The 23741-nt window shown below is 42.9% G+C and overlaps 1 protein-coding gene and 1 pseudogene across 1 annotated transcript in view; both read left to right on the top strand.

Annotated features, from left to right (window-relative positions):
• Positions 1–11194, top strand: part of LOC136629222 (zinc finger protein 271-like) — a 41177-nt gene extending 29983 nt beyond the window's left edge. The window contains exon 6 of the mRNA XM_066605398.1: positions 8964–11194. Within this exon, the coding sequence (XP_066461495.1) occupies positions 8964–9831 (868 nt within the window). The 3' untranslated portion in view covers positions 9832–11194. The remainder of the gene's footprint in view (positions 1–8963) is intronic.
• A 6148-nt stretch (positions 11195–17342) lies between these two features.
• Positions 17343–23741, top strand: part of LOC136629221 (zinc finger protein 585A-like) — a 57171-nt pseudogene continuing 50772 nt past the window's right edge.

The raw sequence follows: 23741 nt of genomic DNA, 5'->3' as shown, positions 1-23741 counted from the left end.
ATGTGTGTTTTACAAAAATTGACAACATTGTCAAAAAAATGAAAATCCTAATTTTTACCTTCTGCTTTGCTTGGATTCATTCAAAAACTGTGGGGTTAAAGTATGCAGTCCACCCCTAGGGAAATTCGTTAAGGGGTCTAGTTTTCAAAATGGGGTCATTTGCGGGGGCTCTCAGTCGTTTTGGCCGCTCACGGGCTCTACAAGTGGGCAATAAGGCCTAAAACACCATCAAGCAAAATGTCTGTTCTAAAAGCCACCGGCTGCTCCTTTCGGTTTGGGCCCCATTGTGCATACGGACATAAGATTAGGGCACAATGGGTATATTTCTGAACACAGGATAGACAGCTGTATCCCTTTTGGGGTGTCAATCCTCATTTTCATGTGCACTATAGAAAACAAAACCTGCCTTTAAAATGACATATTTACAAAAATATAAAATTTATTTATTTTTCCTTTTAAATTGCATTAACTCCTGAAAAAAAACTGTGGGGTCAAAATACTCCTGACCCCCCCCTCAGTGAATACATTAACGGTGTAGTTTTCAAAATGGGGTCATTTGTTGGGGGATCTATCATTCTGACACCTATGAGCCTTTGTAATCTTGGCTTGGTGCAGGAAAACAAAGTGTTCTTCAAAATGTTGATAATCACTGTTAAAATGTTTACGTCTCCTAAATGGTTTAAAAAAACCGTAAAGCTTTTCAATTGTGCTTCCAGAATTAAGTAAACAGATGGAAATATATCTCATAAAAAATTTGTACAGTGTGTTTGCACATATTTGAGATATTGCAATTGAAAATGTGAAAAATGACAATTTTTTCAAAATTTTCCCAGTATTGGTGCTTTTAACAAATATACACAAATTCTATGGGTCTACTTTTACCACCTAAATGAAGTACAACATGTGGCAAAAAAACTATGTCAGAATCACTTGGATATGCAAAACCTTTACAGAGTTATTCTATGTTAAAGTGACCCATGTCAGATTTCCAAAACGTGGCCTGGTCATTAAGGCGCAAACAGGCTTGGTCACTAAGGGGTTAAAGTAAGAACATATAAGTCAGTTAATTGGCTGACAGAGAAGCATTCAGACAGGTGCTCGCTTATCAACTTTTGTGAATTTTGCCAGGAGCTTTGAACTTCAAGGTAATTTCTTGCAATAATTTTGCACTATTTCCTAAGAATACAAAAGTTTTTAAGAATGCGGTATCGATCAAAATGACACACAGTTACAAAATGTAAATATGGATGAAATTAAGAAACAGATCACTCTGACAGATGTAGTCTGGATCTTCTCCCATTTTTCTGGCGGTGGACACTGCTGGTGGGAATAAGGAGCCAACAGGTTGGATTTATATCTATCTGCTCCTTTATTTCTCCCGAGACAAACAGCGGATGTGTCTGGTAGACGCTGATCTCCTCCACTGAGACAACGTGCAGCGTGTCTAGCCATGCCGGATATACATGTGTATGAGGTTCCTGAGGGGTCATGGAGCTGCCATCTAATATCTATGTCCGTCTTCTAGACCTGAAGCTACGTGGCTCAGATAACTACTCCTGTCAGGTCATTTTTGTTCATCATGATGATTAATGATCTTTTCTTGCCATGTAAAACCTTCCACACGGCTTCTCCAACCGTCTCTGACATTAAATATTTGTCTCACAGCTTTTGTATCAGGATGAAGATCTGACCAATATTGATGATCCAGTGATAATTGTGACAGTCAAAGAGGACTTTGAAGAGGAGATTCCTACAGGTAACCGCCCAGGTGAGTAGTAACCACTAAATACAGCAGAGAGGAGTCACAGATTCTCCTTGTTACTGCAGCTGTCTTATGTAGATTGATGAGCTCTGTGCTCTGACAGATTAGCGCTAAAATAAACTAAATATGGAGGACATTGTGATACCGTTATAGGCAATAACACACGATGAGCTTCTATAATATTGATGTCATTATGTGTGCACCGCATCGTAATAATGACATAATTGTTTTCTGAAAAATGGACACAATACATAAGAATAAAAGCTTTAAAATAGAAAATATAAATGGAAAATACATCTGGAATATGAATATGAAATATATCTTATTGAATGAGGCAGATTCCTTCAGGATCTGCTGTTAGCACTGATGAGATAAAAGTACTTTCTCAGTTTCAGGACTATGGAAACATTAGTTCCTATTAGAGTCATGGAATTCAGAATGTGGAAATCCATTCTAACCGATAGAACATGTAGGCATAGACCCAGATAACAGAATGCGGAGAAGTAGACCCAAATAATAGAATATAGAATGTGGAGATATAGACCCAGATAACAGAATACAGAATGTGGAGAAATAGACCCAGATAACAGAATACAGAATGTGGAGACATAGACCCAGATAACAGAATACAGAATGTGGAGACATAGACCCAGATAACAGAATACAAAATGTGGAGACATAGACCCAGATAACAGAATACAGAATGTGGAGACATAGACCCAGATAACAGAATACAGAATGTGGAGACATAGACCCAGATAACAGAATACAGAACGTGGAGACATAGATCCAGATAACAGAATACAGAATGTGGAGACATAGACCCAGATAACAGAATACAGAATGTGGAGACATAGACCCAGATAACAGAATACAGTAGGTGGAGACATAGACCCAGATAACAGAATACAGAATGTGGAGGCATAGACCCAGATAACAGAATACAGAATGTGGAGACATAGACCCAGATAACAGAATACAGAATGTGGAGACATAGACCCAGATAACAGAATACAGAATGTGAGAGACATAGACCCAGATAACAGAATACAGAATGTAGAGACATAGACCCAGATAACAGAATACAGAATGTAGAGACATAGACCCAGATAACAGAATACAGTAGGTGGAGACATGGACCCAGATAACAGAATACAGAATGTGGAGACATGAACCCAGATAACAGAATACAGTAGGTGGAGACATAGACCCAGATAACAGAATACAGAATGTGGAGACATAGACCCAGATAACAGAATACAGAAATGGAGACATAGACCCAGATAACAGAATACAGAATGTGGAGAAATAGACCCAGATAACAGAATACAGAATGTGGAGACATAGACCCAGATAACAGAATACAGAATGTGGAGACATAGACCCAGATAACAGAATACAGAATGTGGAGACATAGACCCAGATAACAGAATACAGAATGTGGAGACATAGACCCAGATAACAGAATACAGAATGTGGAGACATAGACCCAGATAACAGAATACAGAATGTAGAGACATAGACCCAGATAACAGAATACAGAATGTGGAGACATAGACCCAGATAACAGAATACAGAATGTAGAGACATAGACCCAGATAACAGAATACAGAATGTGAGAGACATAGACCCAGATAACAGAATACAGAATGTGGAGACATAGACCCAGATAACAGAATACAGAATGTGGGGACATAGACCAAGATAACAGGATACAGAATGTGGGGACATAGACCCAGATAACAGAATACAGTAGGTGGAGAAATGGACCCAGATAACAGAATACAGAATGTGGAGACATAGACCCAGATAACAGATTACAGAATGTGGGGACATAGACCCAGATAACAGAATACAGTAGGTGGAGACATGGACCCAGATAACAGATTACAGAATGTGGAGACATAGACCCAGATAACAGAATACAGTAGGTGGAGACATAGACCCAGATAACAGAATACAGAATGTGGAGACATAGACCCAGATAACAGAATACAGAAATGGAGACATAGACCCAGATAACAGAATACAGTAGGTAGAGACATAGACCCAGATACCAGAATACAGAATGTGGAGACATAGACCCAGATAACAGAATACAGAATGTGGAGACATAGACCCAGATAACAGAATACAAAATGTGGAGACATAGACCCAGATAACAGAATACAGAATGTGGAGACATAGACCCAGATAACAGAATACAGAATGTAGAGACATAGACCCAGATAACATAATACAGAATGTGGAGACATAGACCCAGATAACAGAATACAGAATGTAGAGACATAGACCCAGATAACAGAATACAGAATGTGAGAGACATAGACCCAGATAACAGAATACAGAATGTGGAGACATAGACCCAGATAACAGAATACAGAATGTGGGGACATAGACCAAGATAACAGGATACAGAATGTGGGGACATAGACCCAGATAACAGAATACAGTAGGTGGAGAAATGGACCCAGATAACAGAATACAGAATGTGGAGACATAGACCCAGATAACAGATTACAGAATGTGGGGACATAGACCCAGATAACAGAATACAGTAGGTGGAGACATGGACCCAGATAACAGATTACAGAATGTGGAGACATAGACCCAGATAACAGAATACAGTAGGTGGAGACATAGACCCAGATAACAGAATACAGAATGTGGAGACATAGACCCAGATAACAGAATACAGAAATGGAGACATAGACCCAGATAACAGAATACAGTAGGTGGAGACATAGACCCAGATAACAGAATACAGAATGTGGAGACATAGACCCAGATAACAGAATACAGAAGGTGGAGACATAGACCCAGATAACAGAATGCAGAATGTGAAGACATAGACCCAGATAACAGAATGCAGAATGTGGAGACATAGACCCAGATAACAGAATGCAGAATGTGGAGACATAGACCCAGGTAACAGAATACAGTAGGTGGAGACATAGACCCAGATAACAGAATACAGAAGGTGGAGACATAGACCCAGATAACAGAATACAGAAGGTGGAGACATAGACCCAGATAACAGAATACAGAAGGTGGAGACATAGACCCAGATAACAGAATACAGAAGGTGGAGACATAGACCCAGATAACAGAATACAGAATGTGGAGACATAGACCCAGGTAACAGAATACAGTAGGTGGAGACATAGATCCAGAAAACAGAATACAGAATGTGGAGACATAGACCCAGGTAACAGAATACAGAATGTGGAGACATAGACCCAGGTAACAGATTACAGTAGGTGGAGACATAGACCCAGATAACAGAATACAGAATGTGGAGACATAGACCCAGATAACAAAATGCAGAATGTGGAGACATAGACCCAGATAACATAATACAGTAGGTGGAGACATAGACCCAGATAACAGAATGCAGAAGGTGGAGACATAGACCCAGATAACAGAATACAGAAGGTGGAGACATAGACCCAGATAACAGAATACAGAAGGTGGAGACATAGACCCAGATAACAGAATACAGAATGTGGAGACATAGACCCAGATAACAGAATACAGAACGTGGAGACATAGACCTGGCATATCAGAGGGGTGTAGCCTCCTGCAGCCCAGCATTTGTAGTGTATTTTACGTTAAAATTTTGCAGAAGTTCCGACTGAGAGCGTATGTAGAACAGGTGGCGCTTTATGCGGACAATATCCTCTTATTCTTGCAAGACCCAGAATCCTCCTTGGCTGCAGTACTGTCTATTTTTGATTTTTTTGGAATATACTCTGAAGGGTGAGGGTCAATTGGGACAAAACTGGGCTGCTGGCAGTCAAAGCTCATGCGACCTCTTTGGCCCTCCCTGCTCCTCTGAGGTGGACTCACAGAGTTACCTACCTTGGGATAGTGGTGCCTAAAAAGTTCTTTACGGCTTTCCGAAAGATACTCCTCCATATACTGTGGCGAGGATCCACCCTGAGAATTAAACTAGAAACTCTCTGTCTGCCCATGGAGGGAGGGGGACTAGCCCTCCCCCACTTTCAGTACTACTACCTGGCTAGTCAGCTGGTATGTGCAGGGTGGTGGCTGTCTTTAACCCAGTGGTGGGGCTTGAGCACAGAATAGTAAGTCCTGAACAAAGTTTGAGAGGATTATGGCTAAGGGGCCCAACTTCAGGTATAACTACCCTGCCTATACTTATGTGGGTGACCCTAAAGGTTTGGAGTATAGCCCTCCACTTGATACAGGATGAGGCAGCAAAATGGTCCCCTCATACTCCTTTGTGGAGAAGTCCTAACCTCCCAGACTTGCAAGAAATGCCAGACATTATCTTCTGGAGATGTCATGCGATAACTACCCCCTCAGATGTGGTTGAGAATGGTGTTCTTAGTACCTTCTTACAACTACAGATGCAATTGGGCCTCCCTAATAACTCCCTTTTTAGATATTTCCAACTCCGTCATGTGCTCGGAGCCCAATTTGGAGGCATGACCATACCCCTCGCACTGACCCAGCTAGAAGAGCTAGCACAGATGGCCAACATTCAATTCAAATTGGGAATGCCATGTTTTTAAGACCTATTGGAGAGATATCCTCGAGTTTATGGAGACGCACCTAGGGGCTCCGCGCATCCTGCATCTAAACATTTGTCTCTTTGGCCTTGTGGAGGACATTCCGGTTGCACTTTATAGAAATTGCTGTTCTTTTATGCTAAAAAAGTTATACTGCTTAACTGGAAACATCCAAAAAAACCTGCTAGGGCTGCTTGGCAGCATGAAGTAAATGGGGTCATCTATGTGAGTTGACATATATGGGCCGAGGCTGCCCTGCCAAATTAGCTAAGATATGGGGCCGGTGGGTTGACTGCCCTAATACTGCACCAGGCGTATCTGGCTAGTTTCTTGGCCAAGGGGAAATTTGGAGGTTTTTCAGGTTGGGAATTGAGTTCTGTTTTGGGGGGAAAATAAATAAAAGGCATGTCTGTATTGTATCTATAAGAATACCCAATAAATGTTTTAAAAAAAAAAAAAATAGCCCGTATCACATCTTGTATCTAAGTTAGAGGCGGCCAAACAGGGTACTAGAGCCTCCATTCAAAGGGTCAGTTTTCCACTTTAAATGATTCATTGGTCTGATATTATAATCATTACTTATATCAACGGTATAATCACACACAGAAAGTTTCACTTCATTCTGAAAACTTCTTGGGGAGGAATTGTGTTTGACAAAGAGTTAATATCAAAATTATGACAATAAAAGTGTCGATGACCATAAAATGAAGCCTCACAGTTCCACTGATGGATTAAGATTTTTTGTCTCCCTGAACCTGGCAGCACAAAAACTAATTACCATATATACTCGAGTATAAACCTAGTTTTTCAGCACATTTTTTTATGCTGAAAAAGCTCCCCTCAGCTTATACTCGAGTGAGGTAGAAAAAAAACAATAACAAAAACCCCGCAATAAACACCTCCCAGCCGGCGTCTTTGTCCACGGCGCGATGGTCTCCCTGGTGGTACGGCAAGCTGCTTGAGAATTCTCCCTCCTGTTATCTACCTGCTCAGCTTTGAATTCCCCTGCCATCAGCGCTGTGTAGGTAAGCGCTGTGATTGGATCAAGCACCAGCCAATCGCAGCCGGCGCTCGATCATTCACAGCCATTCAGTGAATGACATTACTGAATGGCTGTGATTGGTTTATGGAGCGCTGGCTGTGATTATCTGGCGCTCAATCCAATAACAGTGCTTACTTACACAGCGCTGGTGGCGGGGGAATTTAAAGCCGAGCAGGGAGATGACAGCGGGAAGAATTCTCAAGCAGCTTGCTGCACCGCCAGGGAGACCATCGCGCCGGGGACACAGACGCCAGCTGGGAGGTGAGTATTGCATTTTTTCTTTACCTACTATATACTTGAGTATAGCTAGGCTTATACTCGAGTCAATAAGTTTTCCCAGTTTTTTATGGTAAAACTTATTGGCTTGGCTTATACTTGGGTCGGCTAATACTCGAGTATATACGGTATTTTTAAGAATTCATATTGTGCCAATGTAGTAAACAAAATATTAAACTGTATATATCTTTGAATCTACAGAAACTTACTTGCATGTTATACACTACACACAGGCAGCTGCAGCAGGGAGGATTTTCTAAGATTAACTATGTGTGACAGGAGGGAAAGTCTCCCTCCTTCATGACTAGAGCAGAGGGGATAGCTAGAGATACAATGGCTGCAGTTGACCAGTCCTAGATGTCAGGTGTAGAATATTATGTACCTTGTGCTAAGTGATCTACCAATGATAGGCACCCAGGGCTTATAATGGCTACAAATTATTTCACATGCCCCTTTTTCAGATACCCCAGTGGGCTTGTATTGGCAATGGCAGCCATAATTAGTTTTAAGGCCAAATTCCCACATGCAGTTTTCTGTGCTGTTTTAGGCATTTTTAAACTTTTTTAAGCCAAAGTTTGGAATAGATTTTAAAATAAGGAAACATATACAGGACTTTTCTTCTTTTGCGTCCACTCCTTACTTTGGCTAGGTAAGAATGAAATAATAGAGAATTGTATATACTAATCCAGCCTTCCACTTACTCTACAGCCATGACTTCTTCATGCATGAGCATACTGCTCCTCCGCTCTGTGATAAACTCCATGTAGGTGTCAGGGAGTGTGTGAGACGGACACCACCTAATAGCACTGAGTCACAGGAACCCTTATGGTTCTCCACTGAGCATTTCCTAGTGACATGCTAGTGACTGAGCATAGTGACAGGGACACTGATATATGAACCTACAAAAATGGAGGCTTCACCACCGAGGGGGAAAACTGTACAACAGCCTGGTGGCCGGACATCATGATCTGCTGGTTCTTTCTCTGAGGTCTACTAATAGATAACGATTTGTTTAATCAACGCTGTTTTGGTTACTAATTGTATTTTGCTACATGACTTGTAATTTATATAGAAATGTTTTAAAGTATTTTTAAGGTTTATCATCAGCTTTATTCTTGACAGATGATGGTACCGGGAGCTCAGAGGGGCGTCTGATATCTGCAGATTCTAAATCAGAGGATTGTGATATCACACAAGATACATATGAAGAACCTGCTATTATTCCAGATATCTCTTTAGCCCCTCACAACAAAGATCCATCATCTGATCCTCTTATTCAGCTCCCATCTTCTTATTCAGTACAGACAGATAAGCAAAAGAAACGTTCTACTGGTGGAGAACTTGAAAGAGCTCACACAGGAGAGAAGCCGTATTCATGTTCAGAATGTGGCAAATGTTTTACAGAGAAATTAAATCTTATTCAACATCAGAAAAGTCATAGAGGAGAGAATCCATACTCCTGTTCAGAATGTGGGAAATCTTTTACTTCAAAATCAGTTCTTGTTAAACATCAGCGAATTCACACAGGGGAGAAGCCATTTTCATGTTCCGAATGTGGCAAATGTTTTAACCATAAATCAATTCTTGTTACTCATCAGAGAATTCACACAGGGGAGAAGCCGTATTCATGTTCAGAATGTGGGAAATGTTTTATTGCAAAATCAGATCTTGGTAAACATCAGCGAACTCACACAGGAGAAAAGCCATTTTTGTGTTCAGAATGTGGCAAATGTTTTAAACACAAATCAATTCTCGTTACACATCAGAGAATTCACACAGGAGAGAAACCATTTTCATGTTTGGAATGTGGGAAATGTTTCAGTGCAAAATCAGATCTTGTTAAGCATCAGCGAATTCATACTGGAGAAAAGCCATTTCCATGTTCAGAATGTGGGAAATGTTTTACAGAGAAATCAAATCTTATTCAACATCAGAGAACTCACACAGGAGTGAATCCATTTTCATGTTCAGAATGTGGGAAATGTTTTACTGCAAAAGCAGATCTTGTTAAACATCAGAGAATTCACACAGGAGAAAAGCCATTTCCATGTCTAGAATGTGGTAAATGTTTTCCAGAGAAATCAAATCTTATTAGGCATCAGAAAATTCACAGAGGGGAGAAGCCATTTTTATGTTCAGAATGTGGGAAATTTTTTTCGAACAAAACCTATCTTGTTAAACATCAGAGACGTCACTCAGGAGGGAAACCGTTGTAATGTTCAGAATGTGGCAAATGTTTTACAGGTTTTGTTACACATTAGAGAAGTCACACAGGGGACTCATTTAATTAACAAACGGCACAAGAAAAATTACAATAAGGTGATTTCATACACATTATTTTTTAAGGCCCGTACTCATCACATTTTTCACCTTTTTTTTTTCTTTTTAAATGAACCTGCAAAAAATCGGGGCAAGGGAAGCCTTAGTGTGTTCACATGTTGCAGAAATTTTCCACTAACAATTTTGTGCTAAAATCCACTTTGGTGCAGATTTTTCCAGTTAATTGTATTGCAACAAGTGAAATCTGCAATGACAATCTGCCAATGTTCTACTATAGATGGAGCACACTGTAGATTTCCTTTACTGTAAATAGCTGATTAAACCCTATTTGCTTACATTGTATTGTACTTTGTTGTGGAACCCTGGTGCACATTCTGCAGGTGAAGTCCCCAACAAATCCACGATGCGTGAACATAGACTAAAACTCATGACATAGAAGAGGGTCATAAACGCTATCTTTTCTCCTTAAGGAGAGCACCTAGACCATTTATGCTCCTCTGGGTAATATGCAAATAAGGTAGATGGAATAATACCTCCACAGTGCCACCTATTGGAAGGCAGCATTCCTTCAAGCCAAAGTTAGACTTTTTATACAAGCCTTGTAACAATGACTGGGAATTGAAAGCAAAGCCAGACTCCATGCACAGACAGCTGTTTCAGTGATGGACAAAAAAAATAGTGAAACTTTGTTCTAAATCTGTTTTTTTCGTCTACATAATCATCTGAGGGTTTCTTTTTTTGCTAAATGAGTTCCGTTTTTTTTTAATGGCACCTTTTTGGGGTACATATAACCTATTACATTTTCTGCCGTTCACTATGTGACATAAATAACATGTAGCCTTCATTCTGCAGGTCGATAGAGTTACAGCGATATTAAATTTTAGTCATATATAAGTTTTTCCACTTTTGTACAATAGCAATGTTTTTCATGAAAAATGTTGCATTACTATATTAGTCCGAACTTTTTTTTATTTTTCCACCAACTCACCTGAGCGACGGCTTGGTTTTTACGGACCAATATGTACTTTTTATTTCTACATTTTGGGATGCATACAACTTTTATCCTTCTTATAATTTATTTTTTTGAGGAAAGATCAAAAACAGATATTCTGGCATTTTTTATTTTAATTTTGCTAAGCTCACTCTGCAGGATCAATAAAAATGTGCTGATTTTATATTCCGGGTGGTTACAAACGCAGTAATTCAAAATATGTTGTTAGATTATCTTTCTTTACGTAGTGAAGCAAAGCGGAATGGAAATTGTTTTTGTTAAAGTTTTTTTTTTTTTTTTTTTTAATGAACAATGAAATAAATTTAATAAACGCTTAATTAGTGCCGTGATTTCACATACAAATAGAGGTCAATGTAATGAAAAATAATTATATTAAAGCCTGAAATCAAAGCCTGGTCTGTTCATTAGGATTGAGCTGCAACCCTTAAACGAGTAGGGTTTGAAGGGGTAGAGCAACTGAATCTTTCCCCTCCTATTACATACATTTTCTTTTTTCCTGCAATGGGAGGGCATTCAGTAGACTCCGGTTAGAGAGCCTTTGATGGGGATAAATAAAGGAAAATATAATACCGCCCTATAATATAATGCTCTCTCGACATGAGCAGATTTCTTTCATGAAAATTCAGGTTGCTTGTGTTAGTAATGCATGATAGTGTCACCAAGGCCTTGAAGAAGCATATGGAGAACAGACACCATACCAGAACATGGTGAGATGGGTAGCAGCATTTAAGGAAGAACTTGAAAGTGTTGAACTTGAAGCCAGAGTAGGCGAGCCTGTAATGGCCATGGTCGAATCTCACGTTTCTCCAAGTCCTCCTGTTACAGTGTTTGACAAAATATCAATAGTCTGAATATTCTAAATGGTTGACTTGACTTGTAATGTGATAGATCTGTATCCCTCAATTCCGCACTCTTTTGGTTTTCAGGCTTTCTCTAAGTTTGTAAAGAGTTAGTCTCTATTCTGCAGCTTTTCATGAATCCATAGGTTTGGCAGCTGAATTTTGATTAACATGCAATTATTTTCCTTTGATTGTTTTTTCTTCAGGGTGCATCAATTGGAGGGGAAATTTTCCCCCTCATGGGCAAATATCTAGGAAAGAGGCAACTTTTTTTGTGGAGGGTGGTCTAGTCCTCCCACATCCAAGTGGTATGGTCGCTATATTGATTACCTCCACCTGGTGTGGGAGAAATCTGAAAGGGAAGCATTAGACTTTGTTTCATACATCAACAATAACTTAATGAATTTGCGGTTCACTCATTGTTATCAAAATGCTTTTATTAATTCTTTAGATATATTTTAAGTAGTTGTATTAAGTGGTTCAAGTGAGTCCCTTTTTGCAACCCATAGCAAATAACTCTATTCTTGCTGCCTTTTCTTGCCATCCAGCCTCTCATTAAAGGAGTTGTGTGGCTTCAATATAAACATTTTTATGATCCAGAGTGAGTGAAGATGTGTTGAATGTACCTTGTGGTGTCTGTATGGGAACAGTAACATCTGGAATGAAGAAGGGGATAGTAAGGAAATCAGTAATACGTCTAGATATTTCATAAAAACACCTACTTCTGCAAAGGCGAAAGGTATCCCGCTCCTTTCATAGCTTGATACCCTTGCCCAACCCTTCTGGGACTAGGTTCCATGCCTACATTTATTATTGATTATCCTGGGCCCTACCCAAAATTAGCACAACATAGCTGTTCAGCTTGATAAGTCCCACCTATTACGATTGGTGTTATCAAGCGTTCCCCATTTTATATCCCCATGTTATGCAAAGTCATTCCCCTCCAAGCCTTATTTCAGAAATTCACACAGCAATCTAATGTAAAGTTTAAAAAGGTTTATTGAACACACAGATGAATATCACTTGAACATAGAAGCAACCTTGGGTCCTCAGAAATAACTGCTATCAATAGAAGGATTAGCGGCAAGGAACCCAATTGTGTGAGCCTACTCTACACGTAGATGATGTGGAAAACACAGGAAATGTAAATAGTATAAAAATGAAGGGTCTATCTGAAAATATGTCTATAGAAAGCCTTTAAGATACAGTTGTTGCCATTTTTATCACTTTGGAGGCCTCCTGACACTGCTATAGAACTAGACCAGGTCCAAAGACTTACCGGCCCTGAAACAAGAGACCCTAATAATCCACGTGATGTGATATAAAGGGTATAACTCTATAAGCAAAGGGGAGATATTTTATGGAGATACTGGGAACCGGGCAAGATTACCTTCATAGGCTCAGAAATTAATATTTAGCCTGATGTTTCTAGATTGACATTGGCTATGCGTAGGGTGGTGCGCCCTATACTGGAGACAAATCAGCTTGCACTTCCTATAGATGAGGCTACACTTCCATATCATTATACAAAAACAGGGCTACTTCTATACAGCAAGATCACCAAAGTACTTAGAAGAAGCATTTTACTTTTTTAAAGTTCCCCTGATTACCATTCTGCATTGGACTCTCAGTCATGACCGCATCTCTTCGAATACCTCAATGGAAAATGTGCAGCAACCAGACCCCCATTCTCCAGCATCCTAGAATGGACTTTGAATGGCCAACATGCAGGAAACCTCGATGAACAGAGCAAGAAATATATATTAATCTACTAGTTGATATACCCGGCTTCGCCCGAGTAATTTGGTACTGGTGTTTATCTGGTGGACACACGGAAATCTTATGAAGTCATGGTTACTTTAGAGATACTGAGGAAAAACATATGTTCACCATTTTGCATAGTTCTCTGTGTTACCCAGGAAATACCACGTGCAGGTAACCATGCGACGTTTCCTTTATATAAAATGACATCAGGAAGTGAGAGAATTAGATTACGTACATAAAATTTGGACACTAATTCTTTTGCGCTTAGAATTGAATAATTGAGTTAAGACCCATTAACTTTTCCTATTTATGACATAATCAATGCTCGTGCCAAATTTCACTTTTCTATGACACGGGAAAGTGAGCAAAGTACATTCCGCACGTAAAATTTGGACGCTAATTCTTTTGCGCATAGAATTGAATAATCGAGTTGGGACCCATTAGCTTTTCCTCTCTATGACATAATCAATGCTCCTGCCAAATTTCACGTTTCTATGACACCGGAAAGTGAGAAAATTAGATTCCGTACGTAAAATTTCGACGCCAATTCTTTTGCGCTTAGAATTGAATAATCGAGTTGGGACCCATTAGCTTTTCTTATTTATGACATAATCAATGCTCGTGCCAAATTTCCTGTTTCTATGACACCGGAAAGTGAAGAAATTACATTCCGTACGTAAAATTTGGACGCTAATTCTTTTGCGCATACAATTGAACAATGGACTTGGGACCCATTAGCTTTTCCTATTTATGACATAATCAATGCTCGTGCCAAATTTCACATTTCTATGACACCGGAAAGTGAAAAAATTACATTACGTACATAAAATTTGGACGCTAATTCTTTTGCGCATAGAATTGAATAATCGAGTTGGGACCCATTAGCTTTTCCTATTTATGTCATAATCAATGCCTGTGCCAAATTTTAAGTTTCTATGACATTGGAAAGTGACAGATTTAGATTACGTAGGTAAAATTTCGACGCCAATTCTTTTGCGCTAGAATTGAATAATCGAGTTGGGACCCAATTTTCCTATTTTGGAGATAATCTATGCGTGTGCCAAATTTCATGTTTCTACGACATCGGGAAGTTGGAGAACTTTTGGCGAGTCAGTCAGTCAGTGAGTCAGTGAGGGCTTTCGTCTTTGTATATATATAGATAAGTTACAGGTCCCGATCTGGTTATCCTTCTCTTTATTCATGCTCTTACTTCATGTGGACTAGTCAGACGAGTCATGAACTCTAGTTGTTCTTTGAAACATGATGTCCTGATCACCACACAGCTCTACTCCATCCATCCTGATCCCCACATCACACACACAGCTCTACTCCATCCATCCTGATTCCCACACATCACACACACAGCTCTACTCCATCCATCCCGATCCCCACACATCACACACACAGCTCTACTCCATCCATCCTGATCCCCCACACATCACACACACAGCTCTACTCCATCCATCCTGATCCCCCACACATAACACACAGCTCTACTCCATCCATCCTAATCCCCCACACATAACACACAGCTCTACTCCATCCATCCTGATCCCCCACACATCACACACACAGCTCTACTCCATCCATCCTAATCCCCCACACATCACACACACACAGCTCTACTCCATCCATCCTGATCCCCACACATCACACACACAGCTCTAGTCCATCCATCCTAATTCCCACACATCACACACACAGCTCTACTCCATCCATCCTGATCCCCACACATCACACACACAGCTCTACTCCATCCATCCTGATCCCCACACATCACACATACAGCTCTAGTCCATCCATCCTAATCCACCACACATCACAGAAACAGCTCTACTCCATCCATCCTGATCCCCACACATCACACACACAGCTCTACTCGATCCATCCTGATCCCCCCCCCCCCCCCACACACACACACACAGCTCTACTCCATCCATCCTGATCCTCACACATCACACACAGCTCTACTCCATCCATCCTGATCCTCACACATCACACGTACAGCTCTACTCCATCCATTCTGATCCCCACACATCATACACAGCTCTACTCCATCCATCCTGATCCCCCACACATCACACACAGCTCTACTCCATCCATCCTGATCCCCCACACATCACACACACAGCTCTGCTCCATCCATCCTGATCCCCACACATCACACACACAGCTCTACTCCATCCATCCTGACCCCCACACATCACACACACAGCTCTACTCCATCCATCCTGACCCCCACACATCACACACACAGCTCTACTCCATCCATCCTGATCCCCACACATCTCACACAGCTCTACTCCATCCATCCTGACCCCCACACATCACACACACAGCTCTACTCCATCCATCCTGACCCCCACACATCACACACACAGCTCTACTCCATCCATCCTGATCCCCACATCACACACACAGCTCTACTCCATCCATCCTGATCTCCCACACATCACACACACAGCTCTACTCCATCCATCCTGACCCCCACACATCACACACACAGCTCTACTCCATCCATCCTGATCCTCACCCATCACGCACACATCTCTGATCCCTTCAGGTCATCCAGTAGGGTTCACAAGCAGTACAACAGAGTCCTGCATCCACTGATCAACCCCTGGTCATGTTATCCCTGACTCCTCCCACTCATGTGACTGATCAGATGACGGTGACATCATCACAGGTCCTGTGAGCACAAGGCTGTTGACCGGCTCTTCAAGTGGAGGTCTATGTGTATCCACTGGGGTGAGAAGGGATTATTACCCCCAACAAGACCTGGCCAGTTTGGGTTTTAACCCCTAATAGCCATAGAATTAAAAAAAACTCTATTTAATTGTAGAATAAGAGCCTCGACGGGCGCAGTGTTAGGGCAGCAGAGATGCAGACTTAAGTTCTCGCTCACGACCTGAAGGTTGTAGGTTCAATCCCCATTTGGTTCAGGTAGCTGGCTCAAGGTTGACTTACCCTTCCATCCTTCGGAGGTAGATAAAATGAGTACCCTGTTTGCAGGGGTAAAAAGATGACTGGGGAGGGCAATGACGGACCACCCTGCAAAGACAGTCTAACGAGAAACATCACGTTGTAACATCACTCGCGGGGGTTAGTCATGACTTGGTGCTTGCATTGGGGACTTTACCTTTACCTTAGACCCTCTTTACAGAGCGTGATTCGCTGGCCATTTATCATGGCGGATCTCCGCCCGTGAACAGTCTGCCTTAATTGTAGAATTAGATGTTTTGTTTCCAGTAAATATAGTTGGCGCAGACCTGAGAGCTCTAATGTAGACATCAAATGGGGAGCGCTCTGTGGCTCTGGCCTCAGAGGTGTGGTCAACCTAGAGGGCAAGAAAACAATTCTGTACTTGGGTTGCCCGTAATGTTTTAGTATACTTATTACATTATTGACAACCCATCGGGCGCTATAGATGGTTTTACCAGATAACACTACAACTCCCAGTGTGAACTAACTATGATAAGGACATGCAGAGAGGTGTAGTAGAGGAAATTAGACTGCTGTGAACACAATGCTGATGTCAGAGGGAGAAAGCACAATGACATTAGAGGACTCACTGGTTACATCCTCTAGACTCCTCCATTTTCTTCTCCATCTGCTCCAGACCTTCCTGACTTCTCCAGCTAATTCTTGTCTCTGTGGCATTTGCGGCCCAAACGTCTTTGGTCCCCCTAAAAATAACAACACCACATACTATCACCTTAAAATAGAGCCACTCACTGTGCGCCAAGAAATTGTACTGTCAATATATTTTAAAATTGGATTTTTTTTTATTTTTTTTATATTGGCTCATTTGCTTTCCATCCAGTTCCTACAATTCAAGATCCTCTGCTGATATCTTCTGTATGAGATAATTTTCCTGATTGACCCATCAAGGATGGAGAAGGACAGAAACAAGATGGCGGAGAGGGTATTAAATATCACTCTAGAGATAATCTACCAGCTCACAGGAGAGGTGAGAGATTCTGATGATGTCATATTATATCATTCATATCTATGGTAATACCAGATGATGTCACTGGAGAGGTGATGGACTCTGGAAATGTCTGTAGTGATATTTATTACTGTCTCCCCATATACAGGATTACACAGTAGTGAAGAAGACCTCTAGTGATGGCTGTCGGGCCCCTGTGTATGATGGATGGGGAAGACCCCGGAGCCCAATCACGGAGCCCCCACCTCACTCCCTGATACATAAGGACATCAATGTACAGAAGATTCTAGAACTCACCAACAAGATGATTGAGCTGCTGGCTGGAGAGGTGACGCTGCAGGGAATGCTGGGACATTATACAGTAACAACACTGGAGGCTTCTGGGTTATGACTGTATATTGTGTTGTCAGGTTCCTATAAGGTGTCAGGATGTCGCTGTCTATTTCTCCATGGAGGAGTGGGAGTATTTAGAAGGACACAAGGATCTGAACAAGGACGCCATGATGGAGACCCGTCAGTCACTCCCATCACCAGGTAATAGACAGGACTAAATACACGGGGACTTTATTGTCTGTATGTAAAGACTGACTTCAGTGTCTGTCTGTGTTTCCTCCAGTTCCATCCAGTAAGAGAAGCCCACCAGAGAGATGTTCCCATCCTCTTCTTCCACAGGACCACCAGGTAGATGGAGATGTCCCTCTGATCTGTAGGAGTCTGTGAAGCTCTTGTCTTCAGTCTTATTAGAGGTCTTTTACTTGTGTGATGAGGCCGGTGGAGATGGCAGGATTACCGCTGACCAGAGACATTACATGTTGTCTGGATCTTCTCCCAGTTTTCTGGCGGTGGAGACTGCTAGTGGGAATAAGGAGCCAACAGGTTGGATTAATATCTATCTTCTCCTTTATTTCCCCTGAGACAAACAGCGGATGTGTCTGGTAGACGCTGATCTCCTCCACTGAGACAACGTGCAGCGTGTCTAGTCATGTGTATAAGGTTCCTGAGGGGTCCTTGGCCATCATCTAATATCCATGTCCGGCTTCTAGATCTGCAGCCATGTGGCTCAGATAACTACTCCTGTCAGGTCACTTTTGGTAATTGCGATCATTAATGATGTTTTCTGGTCATGCAAAACATTGTCCATAACTTCTCCAACCATCTCCTGACAATATATTTTTCTCACAGCTTTGGTATCATGATAAAGTTTTTACCAATATTGATGATACTAAGACAATTGTGACGGTCAAAGATGACTTTGAAGAAGAAATTTCTACAGGTTACTTCCCAGGTGAGTAGCAACTTAAATAATGCAGAGTAGAGTCACAGATTCTCCTCTTTATGGCTGCTGTTTATGTAGATTTTCCAAGCTCTGTATTTTGTCAGATTTCCTCTGTATGTTCCCCAATTTAGCTAAAATACAAACAAAATATTAAGGTAAATGTGATACATCTATAATATGGGTGTCATTATGTGCAGCACATCGTAATAATGACACAATTATCTTAGTATTGTATCCGTTATTCAGAAGAATAAAAAAGTTTGAAATAGAAAGTATGAATGTAAAATACATGTATCTATAAGAACATCTGTTGTCACTACTGATAAAGGCAAAATTATTTTCCCAGTTTCGGCACTAAGAAACCATTAGCTCCTATTAGACTCATAATCCAGATTAAGGAGAACCAGACCCAGATGACAGATTGTGGATCATAGAGAAATAGACCCAGATGACAGAACACTGAGACATAGATTGAAGTAACAGAATACAGAATGTGGAGACAGAGACCCAGATAACAGAAAACAGAATGTGGAGACATAGACCCAGATAACAGAATAAAGAATGTGGGGACATAGACCCAGATAACAGAATACAGAATGTGGGGACATAGACCCAGATAACAGAATACAGAATGTGGAGACCTAGATCCAGCTAACAGAATGCAGAATGTGGAGACATAGATCCAGATAACAGAATAAAGAATGTGAAGACATAGACCCAAATAATACAATACAGAATGTGGAGACATAGACCCAGATAACATAATACAGAATGTGGAGATATAGACCCAGATAACAGAATACAGAATGTGGAGACATAGACCCAGATAACAGAATACAGAACGTGGAGACATAGACCCAGATAACAGAATACAGAATTTGGAGACAGAGACCCAGATAACAGAATGCAGAATGTGGAGATATAGACCCAGATAACAGAATACAGAATGTGGGGACATAGACCCAGATAACAGAATACAGAATGTGAAGACATAGACCCAGATAACAGAATACAGAATGTGGAGACATAGACCCAGATAATACAATACAGAATGTGGAGACATAGACCCAGATAACAGAATACAGAATGTGAAGACATAGACCCAAATAATACAATACAGAATGTGGAGACATAGACCCAAGTAACAGAATATAGAATGTGGAGACATAGACCCAGATAACAGAATACAGAATGTGGAGACATAGACCCAGATAACAGAATACAGAATGTGGAGACATAGACCCAGGTAATAGAATGCAGATTGTGGAGACATAGACCCAGATAACAGAATACAGAATGTGGGGACATAGACCCAGATAACAGAATACAGAATGTGGAGACATAGACCCAGATAACAGAATACAGAATGTGGAGACATAGACCCAGATAACAGAATACAGAATGTGGGGACATAGACCCAGATAACAGAATGCAGAATGTGGGGACATAGACCCAGATAACAGAATGCAGAATGTGGGGACATAGACCCAGATAACAGAATGCAGAATGTGGAGACATAGACCCAGGTAACAGAATAAAAAATGTGTAGACATAGACCCAGGTAACAGAATACAGAATGTGTAGACATAGACCCGGATAACAGAAGATTCCTTGGAGGATGGAAGGTTGGTGCTATGAGTGTCAGGGATGCTTCTCTCCAGGGATTAGAAGGAAGAAACCTTGGTGCTAGATAATTATGATGTAAGAAATGGCAAGCAGGAAGTACAAGTAACGCCTTCTGAATTAAGTTATTGATTCTGATTTATCAATTCACGTTTATTAGTGATTCTGATTAAAGAAAGATGACTACTTTAAAACATGTAAGCGTTCCACATGAGCTTTTCAGTTTTGTACCAGGATTTTAATCGAATGATGTAAAAATAAAGTCTTTTCCATAGACTGTTCAGAAGTAACTGTGTACTCTCCCGAGCAGCATGCAGGGGGGTGGAGGGGCAGCGGGGGGGGGGGGGGGGGGGAAGCGGGGGGCAGCGAAAGGGAGAGAGAGATCTCTCTCACTCTCCCCCCGCCACCCTCCACCCCCAGCTGCCCCCCCCCCCCCGCATGCTGCTCAGGCGAGTACACAGTTACTCGATAAGACTGCTACTCGATCGAGCAGCAGCCTTAAACGAGTGTGCTTGCTCATCTCTTGTTCTGATCTATCAAGCAGTTGTGACAGTTTTTATTGGTGTAAAAGTCACAAATAGAGATGAGTGAGCACCCAAATGCTCGGCTCCTTGTTATTCGAGTCAAGCTTTTTGTAAAATTCGAGAGCATTGACTACAATGGGAGACTCGAGCATTTTTGTATGTGGGACGCCGGGTCCTGAGCTTTTTTTTGTTTTTTGTTCGTGTGTTCGTTCTCTCTCTCTCTCTCTCTGTATGCCGCAAAGTGCATAACGATGCGGCGTGGGACTGGGGGCAGGGAAGGAAGGGGTTAATGAGCGAGCTTAGGTAGAGGGGGTGGAGCTAAGACAGGAAGGAGACGGCCAGAGAGCGGGAAAGAGCACAAACGGCTGGGGCAGTGAAGAAGAAGGACGCAGAAGAGCAGATGCACGGAGAAAGCAACTAAAGCAAGACCAAGAGCACAGAAGATAGGAGATTAAGTGGAAAGAAGCCGGCGGAAGGTGGAGAAGGACGGAAGAATCGGGTGGAAGACACAGACAGCGGAAGATAGAAGAGAGAAGATGGACGACTTACGTTCGAAGATTCAAGAAGCGGTGAAGCAAGACGGCACCGGATGGCTGGAGGAGCTGCTGGCAAGCTGCAGGTCAACCGTGGAACCCACGGAGCCAGTCGGGCGGGAAGAACAGCAGCAGAGGCCCGGGGAGGATGCTGCCAGCGAGAACGAGGCACCGCGAGGTAGGCTGTGCCAAAGAAAACAGCCCCCAGCAAGACTAAGCCCGAGCCCGGTGGCAAAACGGGGAGGAGGAAGAGGTAGCCTAGGCAGCGCAGGCCCGAGGGGGGCCGGAAGGGCGAGAGACAAAATGGCGCCGGAACCGAGGCATACGGCGGGAGGACCGACGAGAGGTGCAGCGGTCAACACCAACCGGTGGTCCGGAGCGAAGGGGACAGCGTTCGGCAGCTTTAACAGGCTCCGAACCGCAGCGTCGTCGCACGGCCGGGCGCAGGACTTCAATGCCGGGGAGAGTTGAGCGGAGACCAAGCAGCGGAGAAGAGCAGGGGAGCGCGCGGTCAGGCCGCACGTCCTCTCAAAATGGCGGCGCAGCGCACAGGGGAGCACAAGGAGCACAAAGGGCGCGACATAGGGGAAGCCCGCGCTTCGGGGGGGAAGGGGGAGGGAGGAAGGAGAGCTCGGGGGGGAGGCTAGCCAGGGTCCCATACAACCCCCCGTCACACAGCCCGGGGAGCACTAGCGGGTCCAGCAGCAGCGGGGGGAGGGGCGGCAGCTTGCGTTACCCTCCAATAAAATCCCTGAGCTCAGGGACAGAACGCCACGGAGAGGGACATAGACCAGCCGGCAGGCAGTGCAGCACATTCGTGATCAGAGCCAGGAGACACCCAGAACCATGGCCCACTCCCCCATTAACCCCCCCACAGAGCATGGCCATACCGCGGGCACATCGGTCCCCCTCCACCATGTACCAGCCCCCACCAGATCAGTCCGGCGCTTACAGGCGCTGTTACATTAACCCCCGCTACATACCCCCCTCAGCAGAGCACATAGACGACCCCCCCCCCCCCACACACACACACACACACACAACCAGGCGCTCCGCAGGAGCTCAAAAAGACAGGGCCAGGCGCAGGCAGAGGGAGCGAGCTAGGCAGGAGAGGCAGGACCGAGAGTTTCATGCTCAGCTGGAGCAGTCAAGGGCAGGGCGCAGCAGCAGCGGCAGGGCGCGCGAGTCAAGCGGGGAGGAGGGGAGCAGCGACTAAGACGAGTTCTACCAGCTAGAGGAACAGCCACGGCGGTCAGACCCGCAGTCATCCCTTTATCGGAAGGTCCGGGAACGCCGCAGGTGGCGGGACCTCGCGCAGGATCGGTCAGGGCCAGACCAGCCTGGCATGTTGCAGTCAGATAGCATGAGGAGGGCTCTGCATACGAGTGGTCGGCAGCCCGCGCACGACTTGAGCCGGAACCGCGGGAGCGGTACAGCGAGGACATCACCCTTGGCAACGCCGGAGGTCGGTCCAGCTGGTGAGTCAACATTATACGATGTTTGGAAAAATGTTACAGATCCCGCAACGGTTGCGGAAAAAGGTGATTTGGTGTCTGTTCTGAGGTCGCTGTTGAGCAAGATTGATCCAAAAAAGGGCCTTTCAGTGTCCTGTGTGGCTCCAGGGGGTGCAGGCCCGCCTGTGGGTAATACCATAGTTGGCTCAACAGCGGGCGCAGAAGGTGATCCAACTGATTGTTTGCAATATGCGGATTCTTTGTTTTGTGGGGTTGCCCCTCTGGGGGTAGGTCTGCCTGATGATACGGTTGATAAAATTAAGAATGGTGTTTACATTGATATACAGTTAGGGCCAGAAATATTTGGACAGTAACACAATTTTCGCGAGTTGGGCTCTGCATGCCACCGCATTGGATTTGAAATGAAGCCTCTACAACAGAATTCAAGTGCAGATTGTAACGTTTAATTTAAAGGGTTGAACAAAAATATCTGATAGAAAATGTAGGAATTGTACACATTTCTTTACAAACACTCCACATTTTAGGAGCTCAAAAGTAATTGGACAAATAAACATAACCCAAACAAAATATTTTTTTTCAATATTTAGTTGCGAATCCTTTGGAGGCAATCACTGCCTTAAGTCTGGAACCCATGGACATCACCAAACGCTGGGTTTCCTCCTTCTTAATGCTTTGCCAGGCCTTTACAGCCGCAGCCTTCAGGTCTTGCTTGTTTGTGGGTCTTTCCGTCTGAAGTCTGGATTTGAGCAAGTGAAATGCATGCTCAATTGGGTTAAGATCTGGTGATTGACTTGGCCATTGCAGAATGTTCCACTTTTTTGCACTCATGAACTCCTGGGTAGCTTTGGCTG

This window comes from Eleutherodactylus coqui, chromosome 5, assembly GCF_035609145.1.
Source record: "Eleutherodactylus coqui strain aEleCoq1 chromosome 5, aEleCoq1.hap1, whole genome shotgun sequence".
Classification (NCBI taxonomy): Eukaryota; Metazoa; Chordata; class Amphibia; order Anura; family Eleutherodactylidae; genus Eleutherodactylus; species Eleutherodactylus coqui.
This window is presented reverse-complemented; position numbering and strand designations above follow the sequence as displayed.